Source organism: Magnolia sinica, chromosome 14 (genome assembly GCF_029962835.1).
Source record: "Magnolia sinica isolate HGM2019 chromosome 14, MsV1, whole genome shotgun sequence".
NCBI classification, from domain to species: Eukaryota; Viridiplantae; Streptophyta; class Magnoliopsida; order Magnoliales; family Magnoliaceae; genus Magnolia; species Magnolia sinica.
In genome coordinates, this window is record NC_080586.1 from 17804458 (window position 1) to 17821311 (window position 16854).

Consider the following 16854-nt stretch of genomic DNA (forward strand, 5'->3'; position numbering starts at 1 on the left):
GGTTGGCCTCACTTGGCCCATCTTTAAAAATGTTAAAACTACTCTATCAAAGCACCCACCGCTTGATCTTCTTGATCCCTTGGCTTCCTTAGCTCCTTAGCTTTGATTCCAAAGGAGGAGATGAGGTTTGGATGGTTGAGATGGGAGATGAAGGGGTAGGAAAGGTAAGCCACACTTATTGCTTGGGAATGCTTGGAAAGGCTTGGACGTATGGTGTTTTCTCTCTTGCTTGGGAATGAGTTTGAAAATGAGAGAGAGAGACTTGTAAAGGGAGAGAGAGTGATGGGTGATGGAGTGATGGATGTGGTGAGTGATGGGTGTGTAAGAGATTTTGACTTTTGGAATTTTTGGTGTAAGAAAGGTATGGGCTTGTAAGAACTTTTTGACTTTTGTGGTTACTTGGGAATGGGTGAAAGGTGATGTGTACTTGATATGATGGGATTAATGGGTTGATTGATTGATGTGACATCTCGTAGAGATTCTCTCGTAATTCGCACATGCGGCGTTTTTCTCGCACCAAACGTTGGCCCTCATCTCCTGTCCAGAGTATCGGATCAGGGCGCGAGTCGCGGCATCGGAACCGCGGCGACGACGCAGTCGCTACGGTACACATCTTGGGTTGAGTCGGCTAGGGTTAATGGCATGCATCTCAGGGTTGCGCGCAAACATCGGATAAGGGTCGAAGGTTGCCGAAATTCGACCGGGTAAACCGTGGAAGTCTATGGAACGGTACAATCTAGGATACAGGGCTTATAGTTCTCCCCTCCTAATAAAAATTTCGTCCTCGAAATTTACATAATCTTCGCAACTAGTCATAACTCATGAGGGAGAATAAACATAACCTCACTATATAAAATTAGAGATAACATACAACATACAACACAAACAATCATAAAAAAGATGGGGATAACGCTCTCGAATCTCAGCCTCACGCTCCCAAGAAGCTTCCTCAATAGAATGGTGACCCCACTGAACCTTCACCAACGGAATGATCTTAGTCCGGAGGACCTGCTCCTTCCGATCAAGGATATGGACTGGCTGCTCAATATAGGAAGCGTCCTCACGAACCTCTAACGGCTGCCAGTCAATAACAGGAACGATGTCTGACCCACACTTCCTCAACATGGAGACATGGAAAATGTTGTGGACGCCAGACAACTGAGATAGCAAGGCAAGACGATAGCATACAGCGCCAACGAGCCCAGTGATCTCAAAAGGTCCTATGAATCTCGGGGCAAGCTTGCCCTTTGCTCCAAATAGAACTACGCCCTTCATGGGCGAGACCTTGAGATACACATGGTCCCCTACATCAAACTCCAAGGGACGACGCTGACGATCAGCAAAACTCTTCTGCCGGCTCTAAACTGTGCGCATCCTTTACTTGATGATATCAATAGCTTCTGACGTCTCCTACATAAGCTCGGGACCCAGGAGACGATGCTCTCTAACCTCGGTCCAACAACTCGGTGATCTACATGGTCTACCATATAGTGCCTCAAAAGGAGCCATGCTGATGGTCGCCTGATAGCTGTTATTGTATGTGAACTCAGCCAATCGCAGATGCTCATCCCAGTTATCCTTGAAATCAATCGTGCAGGCCCGAAGCATATCCTCAAGGATCTGGTTGACCCTCTCAGTCTGGTCATCGGTCTGCGGATGGTACGCAATGCTGAGCTGCAAATCAGTCCCCATCGCTCTCTGAAAGCTCCCCCAAAACTGAGACATGAACCTCGGGTCTCGGTCAGAAACGATCGAGACTGGAATGCCATGTAGTCTCACAATATCCTCGATGAATAATCTCGCAAGCCGGTCCAAAGGCCAAGTCGCACAAATTGCAATAAAGTGTGCCGACTTCGTAAGACTATCCATAACAACCCAGATAGCGTCATAACTGCGCTGAGTCCTCGGCAAGCCCATAATGAAATCTCTCGACACGTGCTCCCACTTCCACATCGGGATACTAATGGCTGTAATAGACCAGGGGGTCTCTGATGATCGGCCTTGACACGCTGGCATGTGTCACACTCGGCCACAAAACTGGCGATCTGGCGCTTCATCCTCGCCCCAAAATACTGTCGCCTCATATCGTGTACATCTTCGTCGAGCCAGGGTGGATAGAAAACCGCGATCGATGTGCCTTCGTCATTAGATCTCTGCGTAGCTCAGGAATATCCGGGACACATAATCGGCCTCTGAAGCGAAGTCCATCATCTGTACCAATCTGCCAATTAGCCTGACTATCAGATGCTGCCTTTGCTCGGTAATCGTGTAACGACTCGTCTGCCTGCTGAGCATCGATCACCCTTGCGACAAGAGAGGGTTGAATCGATAGGCTCGATAACTGCACAATAGAAGACTGCAAGCCAAACTCAAAGTCGTACTCTACTATATCCTCGAGCATCCGCCACTCCTGAATCATCATATGTGCCATCAGGCCTCGTGGCTGACGGCTGAGGGCATTCGCCACCACGTTCGCCTTACCCGGGTGATATTGGAAATCAAAATCATAGTCCTTCAAGAGCTCCATTCAGCGCCTCTGCCTTATGTTTAACTCAGACTGCGAGAAGGGGTACTCCAAGCTCTTGCGGTCAGAAAAGAGCTTGAACCTAACCGCGTAGAGATAATGTCTCCACACCTTCAGTGCAAAGACAACTGCAGCTAACTCTAAATCATGCGTGAGGTAGTTCAGCTCATGGACCTTGAGTTGACGAGACGCGAAGGCTACTGGTCTCCCGTGCTGCATCAGGACAGCACCCAAACCAATATGCGAGGCATCGGTAAATACAATAAAACCATCACTCCTAGAGGGAAGAGTGAGGACAGGAGTGGACATGAGGTGGTCCTTCAACTCCATAAATGCTCGCTCGTAGGCGTCGCTCCGAATAAACTCCTCGCCCTTCCGAGTCAACCTAGTCAGCGGGGCTGCAATACAAGAGAAGCCCTCAATAAAATGCCGGTAGTAGCCCGCCAAACCAAGGAAACTGCGGATCTCGGATGCAGTCGTGGGCTGGCCCCATTGACAAACTGCATCAACCTTCGAGGAGTCCACTGCGACACCCTCCCTCGTCACCACATGACCGAAGAACTTCACCTCCTCTTGCCAAAACTCGCACTGCTCTAGCTTTGCATACAACTGGTGTGTGCGGAGGGTCTGTTACATAACCTCCAGATGCTGCTCGTGCTCCTCACGGGTCCTTGAATAGATCAGAATGTCGTCGATGAAGATTACAACAAACTGATCGAGATACGGATGGAAGATCTCGTTCATTAATTGCATGAAGACTGTTGGTGCATTGGTCAGTCCGAAGGACATGACCTGGAACTCAAAATGGCCGTAACGCGTCCTGAATGCTGTCTTCGGAATGTCTTCCTCTCGGACCCGAATCTGATGATAACCGGAACGCAAGTCGATCTTCGAAAAGAACTGTGCATCCTGCAGCTGATCAAACAAATCATTAATCCTCGAGAGCGGGTACTTGTTCTTGATTGTGACCTTGTTGAGCTCACGGTAATCTACGTAGAGCCTCAACGAGTCATCTTTCTTCTTCACGAAGAGTACCGGCGCTCCTCACGGTGAACTGCTCAGACGGATAAAGCCCAACTCGCGCAACTCGTCCAACTGCTTCTGTAGTTCCCGCAACTCCAATGGTGCCATATGATATGGGGCCTTCGAAATAGGCAAGGTACCGGGCACGAGATCAATCTGAAACTCGGTGAGTCGGTAAGGCGGTAATCCCAGAATCTCCTGGAATACATAGGAAAAATCACAAACCACAGGCAACTGGTCGATGCTCACCGCTATAGGCTCATCTATGGCACATGACATCAAACAAGACAATGGCTCTCCTCTGGGCTCAGCAATGAACTGGAACTGTGGCAAGTCAGGTATACAAAACGTGACTGTCCTCGTGGAACAATCCAATATGGCGTGGTACTCAACAAGCCAATCCATGCCCAAGATGACATCGAACTCGGACATCAGCAATGCAAACAGATCAGTAGGCAAAGAGATATCCCCCACCAGAACGGGACAAGACGAGCAGAATTGGCCCAACACTGCAGTCTTTTCCAAGGGAGTCGATACTGACAAACCCTCACGAGCAGACTCTAATGACAAACCAGTCGATCGGCAAAAACTCTCCGCCATAAAAGAATGTGATGCACTAGAATCAAACAACACACGTGCAATGCATGCAGATACTAAGAGTATACCCTCGACGACTCCTCCGGATGACTGTGGGTCCTGCTGAGCCACATAAAACCTAGCCTGAGCCGGCTGGGGAGGCGTCTGTCCCCTCTGAGCGTGCTGCTGTTGCTGAGGCGGTCGAAACTGCTGCCTCTGTTGCTGCGGTCTCGGAGGCTGGTGCTGATGCTGCTGCTCAGGTGGCCTCGGTGGTGGGGGCTGCTGTCGCTGCTGCTGTCGGGGTCTCTGCTGCTGCTGCGGGGGTCTCTGCCGCTGCTGCGGTGGAGACGGCTGTGGACCTCTCTGCTGCTGCTGCTGCTGCTGGGGGCGAGGACACTCCCACATTCGATGCCCTGTCGCACCACACCTAAAACAAGAGCCGGCAAACTGCCTCAGATGTGGTGCTGGAGGTGCTGCTGGCACTCGGAAGGCTGGGCGACCTGTGCGCCTCTGCTGTGGTCGACCCTACTGGGAATCATTTGAAGGAGCCTGCCTCTTCTGGTCTCTCCTCTGACTGCGATCAGAGTGAGAACCGGCCCACTCAGCTCTGATACCAACTTTTGTCACACCCCAAACTCAGAAACCGGGCTCACAAAATTTTTGATCGTCAAATTCGGCGCCGACAGTCTCAAAAATCTAGGCCTTCCATACCACTCCCTCGAAAGTCGGGAGCTCATGCCCAATAAAATGGCCTCGAAGACCATAACGCAAAGCTGCCCTCAAATTGGCAGGCTCTCCGCTCCTCATCATCCACCAAGTATGGTGCAAATCTGGACAGTGCTACAAAATGAGCAGCATACTGAGCCACCGTCATATCACCCTGTACCAAGGCCTCGAACTCTAACGCCCGCTGTCGTCAGATGTGATCAGAAAAATACTGTCGGTCAAGCCAATCTACAAAATCCTCCCAAGTCCATACAAAATCAGCGCCCGAGACTGACGTCCACCAGTGCTCAGCCTCACCATGGAGGAGACATACGGCTAATCGGACTCGCCGCTCAGTCGTGCATCCCATCGTCTCAAATATCTTCTTCACATCGGCGTGCCATCTCTCAGCTATCGTCGAGTCTGGCTCACCCTGGAAACGCGAGGGTTCGAGCCGTCGGAACTCTCGAAGGAGGGCACTCGCGCGCTCTTGCTCTGCCTGGGTTGGGGAAACAATGGGGTGTCTGCTCTACCCCTGAAGTGTGGCCATCACAGCCTGCAATATCTGCTATAACTGGGAAGCACTCACGAATACGGTCAGGTCCGTACCGGTCTCTGGTAAAGGAGCTGCATCCATAGGATGGGCATTGGGAATCTCCGGTGGTGGAGCGGGAATAGTAGGTGGTAGTGTGGGGGTCTCAGGTGGTGGTGCGGGAGTCTCGGGTGGTGGTGCGGGAGTCGATCGAGTCACTCTCCTGGGCATCTTGTCCTATAGGAAAGAGCGAAGTCACCTATCAACTTTGAAAACTCTCGAAGGCACGCTCGTTAAGGGTTGGTAATAAAAGATCGCTAGGCTATCCGAACTTAGGACTTAATCATTCATAGCAGACATGTAATGTTGTTCTTCGTTATTCCCGAGTTATGCTCTGATACCAACTTCTGTCACGCCCCAAACTCAGAAATCGTGCTCACAAAATTTTCGATCGCTGAATCCGGCGCCAACAGCCTCCGTAGAACCCCATTCTCGACTCCCAGCGCCCATTCGCCAGGTTCCGATCATGGGATGCTACGAGGAGGATTTTCAATATCAGTTTGATTCGTAATAAGCATAACCAAAGGCATAACCCACAAACAACAACCAAAAACTCCATCACATTTCTACTATGATCAAAAACTTTAAAAGCACAATAAGCATAAAGGAAAATACAATGATAATAAACAAAAAGCTCTAAGATGATCTATAATGTGCTCCTGCCTCAGCGCTGCTGTGCTCCAACGTCACCTGCACGCAACGGTCGTGCATAAGCTTATGGAAAGCTTAGAGGGTGGTGTAAGTGTGTGCGCAAGGTAGTAGTTATGTAGTATCAGAGTAATGCGGAATATGCTGATGAATCCATGAATACCATGAGCCGTACCAAGGCTATGCAATGCGAGGCATGGATGTTGTCGGCCATACTAAGGCCATGCAGTGCAAGACATGAATGAAGTCGGCCATACCAAGGCCATGCGGTGCGAAATGTAACTCAAGCATACGAATTCTCATCTAAGTCCACATATCAATACAGCTCAACTCTAGAATATCACCAGGGTCTAGTACACTCCAACCAGATTGCCGCCCCATCGTGCACAATAAGGTGAATGGAAGAGACCTTACTATCCGCCTGCCAATATCGGGCTCGACTTGTCGATAGCGGACCCATTCCTCGAGCTGGTCAGACTCAGCCTAGCTTTGCCCCCTCCTCTCAGGCGGGTAAGGCCGCACCCCCTTCCAATCGACCACGACACAGTGGAAAACACAACCATCTGGTAATCGGCACTCGGCGCTCATGCACCCACTCGGTCTAGACGTTGGAGCAACCTCCTGGTACCATAAGGGTTTAGGGACTTTCACCCATGGATATCTATAGCACCCCATGTAAAACAAGATTTCTGGTATCCAATCCTGCCAACCACGATACGCCTGTGGAGGCTACGACCCTGATGTCGCTAGGGCGTACAGTACCATATCACACCATGCGAATGCATGAATCACACTATCCAGTTATGCGACAATCCTGCATGTATCGTGCGCTCATGTAGGGCAACACCGCCTAATTGGGAGCCCTTAAATAATCTGCCCGAAGGCATATGCTATGATCAATCACTTCTCATATCAAGCATACATATGATGCGTATGATCATGAATTATGGAACTATACTAAACATGTGATATGGTGATGGACGTTGTTCATAATGAAGATGGGCCTAGACGACCTACGCATTACATGTACGGGCCTATCAATGGGCCCTAGGGAGAGTCATAATGCGGACATTTAACCAACATTATACTTGCTATGCGGACGTCAAACCAACATTTCTCCCAAGGCATAGCCCGTCGTAAACATCATTACATAAACCATGTTGGGATCACATATTGCAATGGACCTTAGGTACATCCCATTGGGCCTTCATTATATCAAATGGGCCGTATCACATGGGCCTTACATTCGTCAAATGGGCCGCATTAATGGGCCTCACCAACGGGCCTTATGTACATTGCAATGGGCCATAACCCATGGGCCTTAGAATACATCAAAATGGGCCTCGTATATACATATCAAGGTGGGCCTCAATGGACGACCCACAAATACACTAAGATGGGCCTCAACACATGACCTTAAATTAATTTTCAAAATGATTGGACGGTTTAGATGAAACACATGCATCATGGTGGGTCCCATAAAAGCCCACCATCATATATATGTGTATATATATATATATTTAATATAATACATAATATATGTAATATAATATATGCTATATATATAATATAATATAAACCACATCCAGGCCCTGGACGACCTGGACAGTGATATATACCATATATAATATATATAATATAATATATACCATATATATATATAAATAAAATATAATAAAATTATCATCGTCCAGGCCCTGGATGGCCTGGACAGCACATATATCGGTGTAGTCCCACATGGGGCCCACCGAAATGTTAAATTTTCATCTAATCCATTGAGAGGGAGGACCTAGAAGAGTTTCAATGGCAGCCACTCAATCCCACTGTTTCTTATCATGTGGGCCACCTGAGATTCGGATGTGGCTGATATTTGGAGGAGACCTACTTCTGGGGGTGGCCCACCTAATGAACGGGTTGGATATCAAATATACATCATGGTGGGGCCCACGACAGGGGCCGTGGGTTGCTGCCGTCCGCCCGTTCGCTCGTCCACTGTGCGTAGGCAGCGTGTCACGCCCCAAACCTGGGGACGGACAGCTTCCGTGATGCCCCGAATTCGCACTCGACTTCCATACACCAAGTCCCGAGTTCGGCGCACCACAAGGAAGATTTTTGACCGAATTTTTTTTTTTTTTTTTTTTAATACATAGTAATACCTGAGCATGAAGACCCATGATCAAACTACCAAGCAACTCTCTTCATCATAAGTCCCAATGGTTATAAGTATAATGCTTTACAAAATATACGCAACGTCAACATTGCCAAATCGAAGAATAAATGCAATGCATCGAGAAAGCTAAGTCTTCCAAGCTACTCCAACCTTGAAAAAAAATGGGAAATAGGAGGCTTAGGCCAAAAAGCCTAGTGAGTACACACGTGTGTGCAGTGTGTCCTACAAGCAGGCAAGATAAATGTACTACAAGGAAATCATACCATAGCCATAACCATATTACATGCATCCGTAATCACGTCATCATCATCATATTGTCATGCCATAATTATACAATATCGAAAATACTGACAAGTCCATGAGTCATACAATATCAGAGTACGCAATATAAATCAGCATGTAAATGAGGAGTTATAAAGAGTCAAATATCGGATGTCGAGGATGCAACACAATATGTGGTGCGAATGAAATGACTATGCTGGAGTGAAGTCGGGATGGTGGTACGTAGTATCGCAGACTATGGGGTCTGTCACAAGGGACTTCTATCCAAAATAGTCCCATACCTAATTTGGATAGTCAGACTCAATGTGGTAAACTCCTGATCTCAGGTTAGTCGCGCGCCCCAACCGAAATCTTGGCCATTGCGAAGGTACACACAACAGATAGTTGCGCACCACCAGCCGGAGTGAATAGTAAATGAATGAATGAATGAGTATGCAACTCCTGCTCAATAAGTCCACATATCAGTACAGTTCATCTCTGGGATCATCACCGGGGTTTAGTATACTCCAAATGACACTGTCTCTCTCCTAGCAGCACAGTCCAAGTGAGCGTAAGAAACCTCACTATCTGCCTGGCCAATAGTCTGACAATACCTATTCAGCACGTCGATAGTAGACCCATTCACGAGCTGATCAAACTTAGCCTAGCAATGCCCCCTACGCTCGGGTGGGTAAGGCCACACTTCCTCCCAACCGACCACGACATAGTGGGAGACGCGGCCTCCTGGTATTCGGCACTCGGGCGCTCATGTATCCACTCGGTCTCGACGTTGGGGCGTCTCCTGGCCCAGAGGTTTAGGGATTTTCACCCAGGGACATCTATGGCGCCCATATGCTAGAACCAAATATTTTTGGTGTCCCATCTGGCCATCCACGATATGCCTGTGGAGGCTATGGCTCTGATATTGCTAAGGCGTACAATAGTCACAACACATAATGAAAGATGCATAAGTCATACAATCTAGTCATGCATCAATCATGTGCATACCGTGCGCTCATGTGAGATAACTTCCGCCTATCAGGGAGTCTCATAACAACCTGCCCAATGACATGCAAATGTCAACCACAACTTATAACAAACATGCAGATGATGCGTATGGGCATGTATCATAATGCTATGCTGTCACATACTCATAATCGGTACTAATAATCGACTTCGACAATGTGGACATTTAACCAACATTGTCCCCAAGGAATGACCCACATAAATATCAATACATACATCATGGTGAAATCACACCACATCGATCCTCAGATACACGTCGGGTCTCACACAAGGGCCGCACATTCATCGCATTGGGCCTCACTCATGGGCCATGAATACACCACATCAGGCTGTACGACCCATGGGCTTCAAATACTCAAGAGGTGAGCCCTACACATGGGCCTCAAATACATCACAATGAGCCACAACCCATGGGCCTAAAATATATCTCAATTAGCCATGCCCATGAGTCTCAATTACATCACATTGGGCTTCGCTCATGGGCCTCGAATACATTGCAAGTGGCCTCAAATCTATTTCACAGGTAGACCACATACCTGGGCCTAATACACATCACTATGGGCCGCATCACATGGGCCGAAAATACATCACAATGAGCTTCATCATATGGACCGAAAATATATCTCAATGGGCCTTACCCATAGGCCACGAATACATGGCTACACCAATTATGATAAGTCCTATACTACAACCACTTCGCACGTCACATAGATAATGATTCATATTCGGTGTCACCTGGTTAAGGGCCGAGAGCCACATTTCATCATACCATTTATAGTTTAAAGATCACATTGTATAAAAATTCAGGATCTTGATAGCATTAGCTTGGGTAATATAACCCTAAATCATATTCGGTTTAGTGTACAACTTGGTCATGTGTGATTCAAGTGGTGGTATCTATGTCGATAAGTACAAATCTACATTGTTGAATGGTCATCAATGCCACTTGATTTCATACGGTTAGGTGGCCTTGTACTTATTTCACATTCATACAATTAGATGACTACGTATACTACATGTACTCCACCATTGCCTATGATTAGGTGGCTATACATACATCAAATACCCACATGATCAATGGGCCAAACAGGTAATATCACACCCTCACACCACTAGAGTTTATATATTTGTTATAATTAAACATGTTTTTAAGAGTTTAAACACAAGTATCATGATCTTATTACTTGGGGCCGCACTCTAATAAAAGTGCCAAGTGATCAAGGGATGTCCACAATCAGCCCATTTAAAGGATTAATCATCATTACTTCAAAAATTACCATACCAGTTCATCATACATTCCACACATGAAAATTACAAACTCTTATCGAAGAGGCCCAATGGTTAGCCCAAACAAGGCTATCACTGATGGGTCCACATGGCGTTCACTCAAAATGGGCCTTAACATTCTTGGGCTCACATATCAATGAAATTCATAATGGGTCCTATGCAGTAGAGTCCATGGGGATTTCCCATGAAGTTGAGTTGTGTGTGACCCACCTACGACTTAGGTCTGCTTTGATTATTTTAGTCCAAGTCCTAAAATGATATGAGGAAGTGGATGGTCTGCATGGATTAAATAGATACACCATAGTGGCCTTAGGTTGGATTCAATAGTTAAGTCCTTATTCTCACAGCCTTGTATTGTATGGTCCAATTCAGGTTGGATTGACTGTTCTGTGGGATAATGGCTTAAAGGAAACCCGGTATATGGGTCGATATCTAATACATCGTCAGGATGGCTCATAATGAATTTTCAATGATGAGAGTTTAATTTGCATTATTTCAGAACGTACGACTATCTAATCATTGGATGGGCCTAAGTCTTGGTAACATATCTTCAAAAGAGTTGATAAAATAGATAAACGATGAGGATCTTAAACATAAATCATGCCATAACCATGGTGGATTAAGTGGCATAACACCTACATCAAAGTGGGTCATACCACACACAAGTTGAGAGGGTTACCCTCCATTAAATATTCATAATTATTTGTTGGGCCCACAGAGATGTGGTTCATAAATCCAGCCCATCCATTATGTGTGTCCCACTTGGTTGAGGGGTCAGACCAAGTTTCAGATACATCCAAATTTCAGGTGGACCTAACACATGATTTTACATGCTCGAGCTTCGAGTTGTACGAATGGTTCAAGGAGATCAAAGTTACATGTGTGCTACAGGGAGGTATTTATTACATATACACAGTTCATCTATTTTTTTTATTTTTTTGAGATCATTTTATAGCCCATCCAAAAATGAATCATATCCGAATATTATCTGGACCTCACCACAAACAGTAGTGGAGAGAATGATTTCACCATTAAACAATTTACAGGGCCCACCATACCGCTTATTTTCCATCCAATCTGTTCATAAGGTTACAAAGACCTGAATTAAGGGGAAAAATAAATTTCATACTGCTCCAAAATTTCTGACCCAAAAAGGGTTCCAATGGTTTACGTTCAATCCCTACCACTTTTGTAGTGTGGCCCACTTGATTGTTAGATCTATCTTATTTTTTTCTTCTCAAGCCTTAAGACAAACTTGCCAAATGGATGGACGGTTTGGATATAACACATACCTCATGATCAGATTGATCCAAATCTCTTTTTTTTGTAAGTATTATTATATATATATATATATATATATATATATTTATGGTGTGGGCCCTTTGAGGTTAGGATGCGACTGATTTTTGGGGTGACCCATTTTTAAATGGGACCCATCAAATGCGCGTGTCGATGTTCGACATACATCAAGGTGGGGCCTATGGTGGGGCTCACTTCTTTCCAGCGTCAACTGAGACGCTGCTTGCTGCAGCAACGCTGGCAGCAACAGCGTCATTGCTGTTGCAATTTTTTTTTATTTTTTTTTTATTTTTTTTTTAATTTCATATTTAGGGCCCATAACAAGAGATCTAGCCCGTCTATTACGTGTGTCCCACTAAGTTAAGGGGTCATTCCAAGTTTCGAATACATCAAAATTTCAGGTGGGGCCCAGCAAGTGCTTTTATATGCTTTAGCCATGTCTACACATTAGTTTAGATGGTGTGGGCCACCTAAGATTTGGATTGTCTTCATTTTTCAGCTCCATGGCTAAAATGAGCTGAGAAATTAAATGGACAACGTGGATTAAATACATACATCACGTGTGGGGCCCGTTGGGGACCCACAACCCCTGCCCCTTTAAATCAAATGGCTGGAAGTGTCTCTCTCTTCTTTTTTTTTTATACGTGTAAGTGTGTGTGAGTTTGGCCAGCCCAATGGGCCAATGGATGGGTGATTTGAATGCCATACAAACATTTTGGTGGGGCTCACTATCAATGGGTCCCACATGAACTCTATAATAAATTAATTTTATATGTTTTCTCCTATACATCCCCACCATTAATAGCATCATCATCATTATTGCAATTATCTTCACCATCAATCATACTATCTTCATCATCCACACCATTAATCACATCATCATTAACATCATCTCTACCATATATAAACACAACAAAATAAAATAAGAATGAGTAGGGTGGGTGTACTCACCTTGATGAATTAGATGGATGGTTGAGATGAAATTAATGGTTGAGATGGATGGAAGGGATGTGATTGATGGCCCACCAAGATCAATCCTCTCTCTCTCTCTCTAATTGTAGAAAAATGGTGAAAGGCTAAAGGGTGGAAGTGTATTTATAGAGAAATGGATAAACTTTTGGTTAAGTTAGGCTAATGTGATTAATATTAGCTTAGGCTATAATTTTGATAATTAACTCATGATTTGTAATTAATGGTGGATTAAAGAAGCATGGGATGGCATGGTTTGATGATGTCATACATGAGGTGTGGCATGGAGAGATGTTGACTTTGGGGAGCATATGAGAGATGGGAGGTATGGGTATGTGACATCACACACATGGGTAGAGATTCTCTCACCCATGTGTGGCATGTACATGTGTGCTTGACATGTGTTGTGCACATGTGTGGAATGAAATACATGGTGCCATGCGCACATGATACAGTTATTATTCTTCAGGGCGTATCTCACTAACGGAGTATCATACCGACGCACGGGTGGTACCTCCACGATCGCGGCGATTGGGCGGTCGATATGAGATAGGTTTCAAGGTCTTGGGGTTCTGGTCAGTTAGGTGTGTACTTATGAATGATCAATCCATGTCTAGCTTAAGGGCTTCAATCATCATAAGCATGGAAAATAGTACCGAATAGACCAGGTGTTACACAGCGCCTGCTGCCTTCTAACACAGCAGCAACGCCTGCTGCTGCTGATGTTTATTTATTTATTTATTATTTTTTTAAAATCGCATTTTCTTGTTATTTTTCGGGTGTGCAGCCCGCATCATGTAAATCTACCCTAGCCATTAGTCTTTACTGCTCAAGACAGACCTAACGATCCAACATTCAATATATTTTTAGCACATTAAAACTTCAGGGTATATTTTAATGGTAGACACACTGTTTGCTATGCTATGGTCTGCCAGTACCTCGGAGTGGCTCCATTTTTCGGCTCAACGCCTAAAATGGTCTGGGGAAAAGGTTGGACGGCTTGGATTAACGACATTTATCAAGGTGGGGCCTGAACAAGTGTTCCACCCAAAAAGCTTGTGAATCAAGCTAGTATTTTTGTTTCACTTACAAGTCCAGCATCCCTGGACGTTGGACAGTGTGGCATAGCACATCCTTTAAGGTGGGCCCTGTTCAGGTGGGCCACCAAATGATGGATGGTGTGGTCACAATATATATGTAAAGTGGGCCCCACCTACAAATGGCTTGGATCAAATACATGCTTCATGGTGGGGTCCATTTAAGTGGGCCACACAACCATATCATGATCTCATAAAAGAAAATGAAATAGAGAGGGAGAGAGAGGGATAGAGAGTGGTACACGCGTAATGGAGGGACCCCGACACTATGGGCCCTCCCTTGCACTAAATCATACATCAAGTGGGTCCCATTACACATAGGCCCATTAAATCAAAATCCAACGGTGGAGATCCCTTCTCCACTAAAATAGATGGTCTAGATGTCCCTAGGTATACAAGAAAAATAAACATCATAATGGGGTCCATGGAGAATGGCCCCATCATGGAATGATCATGATGATCAAAGTGGGCCATCGGCCACATCTTAGGGTCCCAAGTGAGATCCAAACCATTGGTCGGTTGGCCTCACTTGGTCCATCTTTAAAAATATTAAAGCTACTTTATCAAAGCACCCACCGCTTGATCTTCTTGATCCCTTGGCTTCCTTAGCTCCTTAACTTCGATTCCAACGGAGAAGATGAAGTTTGGATGGTTGAGATGGGAGATGAAGGGGTAGGAAAGGTGGGCCACACTTGTTGCTTGAGAATGCTTGGAAAGGCTTAGACGTATGGTGTTTTCTCTCTTGCTTGGGAATGAGTTTGAAAATGAGAGAGAGAGAGACTTGTAAAGGGAGAGAGAGTGATAGGTGATGGAGTGATGGATGTGGTGAGTGATGGGTGTGTAAGAGATTTTGACTTTTGGAGTTTTTGGTGTAGGAAAGGTATGGGCTTGTAAGAACTTTTTGACTTTTGTGGTTGCTTGGGAATGGGTGAAAGGTGATGTGTACTTGACATGTACTTGACATGATGGGATTGATGGGTTGATTAATTGATATGACATCTCGTAGAGATTCTCTCATAATTCGCACGTGCGGCGTTTTCCTTGCACCGAACGCTGGCCCGCATCTCCTGGCCAGAGTATCGGATCATCGCGCGAGTCGCGGTATCGGAACCGCGGCGACGGCACGGTTGCTAGGGTACACATCTTGGGTTGAGTCAGCTCGGGTTAACGGCATGCATCTCAGGGTCGTGCACAAACATCGGATAAGGGTCAAAGGTTGCTGGAATTCGACCGGGAAGACCGTAGAAGTCTATGGAATGGTACGGTCTAGGATACGGGGTTTACACATAAGGCCTATCCATAATAAAGATATATTACATGAACGATCACAAGAATCATTTAGGTCCATTTTCACGTGGGCCAAATTTGAGGAAGCAAATTTATAACCTGAAAAGGTTTGGCCAAAGGTCATGTGCATAGAGTTCATAAACTTCCATCTGATCAGTGTTAATTTAATAAAACAGTTTTTTTTTTTTTTCAAATCATACCTATCCCATCTATTCAACGGACTAGATTGATAATCAAGTGCACCAATCTGGTTTATACATTGAATTTGGGTTGTATAGCTGACATTGGTGCACCATTTTTATGCAGTTGTTGGCTGGGCTTTTAGGAGTGGAAGCGGGTCAAGATGCAGTAATTCGAGCTTTACTCTACAAGCGAGCTGACGAGCTCGTGCTTCCTTACAAACGCACGGTGGCTGAATTCACAGCCCGTGTATCGGACCTGCGAAACAGACTGGCAAACTGTGGCATCAAAGACAAAGGCCTTTTCGTCCCACTACAGCTCGGTGCGGAGAATAAGACCACTAGTAACATCTTATCCTCGAATGCAGATTCTTTATCCTATGCACGGACGCCTGCCGAGATTCTGAGGACGGTCTACGGGACTGGCGATGAAAGCAAGCTTGGCGGTTTCTTTCCAGAAGGTGGTAGTGGGAGCATTGCTAGAGGATTTCTGAAAACGCCATGAATGTGTTCTGGATCTTTGATTTGGATCATGTTTGATGAAACTTTGAATAATTGTAGTTTTCTAGAGTTATGATCCCACTAGTAACTCATAGAAATTCACGAGTAGAATAAGTGAATTGAGTAGAATAAGTTGTTTAATAGCACTTGAATAGGCAGGTCCGGCCCATGTTGGAAAGCCTACTAGGCCCAACATGGACCACATGGGTTAGACCCGTTATCATTGTATGTTTAATAAGATCTAGGGTTAGGAGAGCTAGAGATATCTCCTCCATACCTTTTCTTCTCCTGAGTTGATATACCTGTCTACCTCTCCTTCTCCTTCTTTCATTGCAATACCTCATGGTTTCAGAGCATTGTTTGCTTAGCAAACCTTGCAATTTGGTCCATTCATATCCACAGCAGTCCTACAAGTATCATAATCTCCGCTACTGACTGCTGGTAATATCTACCCTTTCTCTTGATCTCTTCGTTTTTAGATCAGAACCAGTTGAGTTTTAATGATATAAAAGATGTCGTGCATCATCTGTTAATGCTGAATCAATTGAATCCAAGCAGTCCGGTACTCGAGAATCAACGTATGTTGTTAAGCCAATAATCGTTGGACATTTGGGCCTTGATCAGTGATCGGCAATCAGTTTTCGGCCATTGGGTTTTGCAGTCATATACCTTCAGCGTTGGGATTGTTCTTTAATCAATCCAGAAAGCAG

The 16854-nt window shown here is 45.5% G+C and overlaps 1 protein-coding gene across 1 annotated transcript in view; it reads left to right on the top strand.

Annotated features, from left to right (window-relative positions):
* LOC131224904 (ferritin-like catalase Nec2) overlaps positions 1–16434 on the top strand; it is a 50786-nt gene extending 34352 nt beyond the window's left edge. Inside the window, exon 5 of the mRNA XM_058220347.1 lies at positions 15771–16434. Within this exon, the coding sequence (XP_058076330.1) occupies positions 15771–16148 (378 nt within the window). The 3' untranslated portion in view covers positions 16149–16434. The remainder of the gene's footprint in view (positions 1–15770) is intronic.
* The last annotated feature ends 420 nt before the right edge of the window (positions 16435–16854 follow it).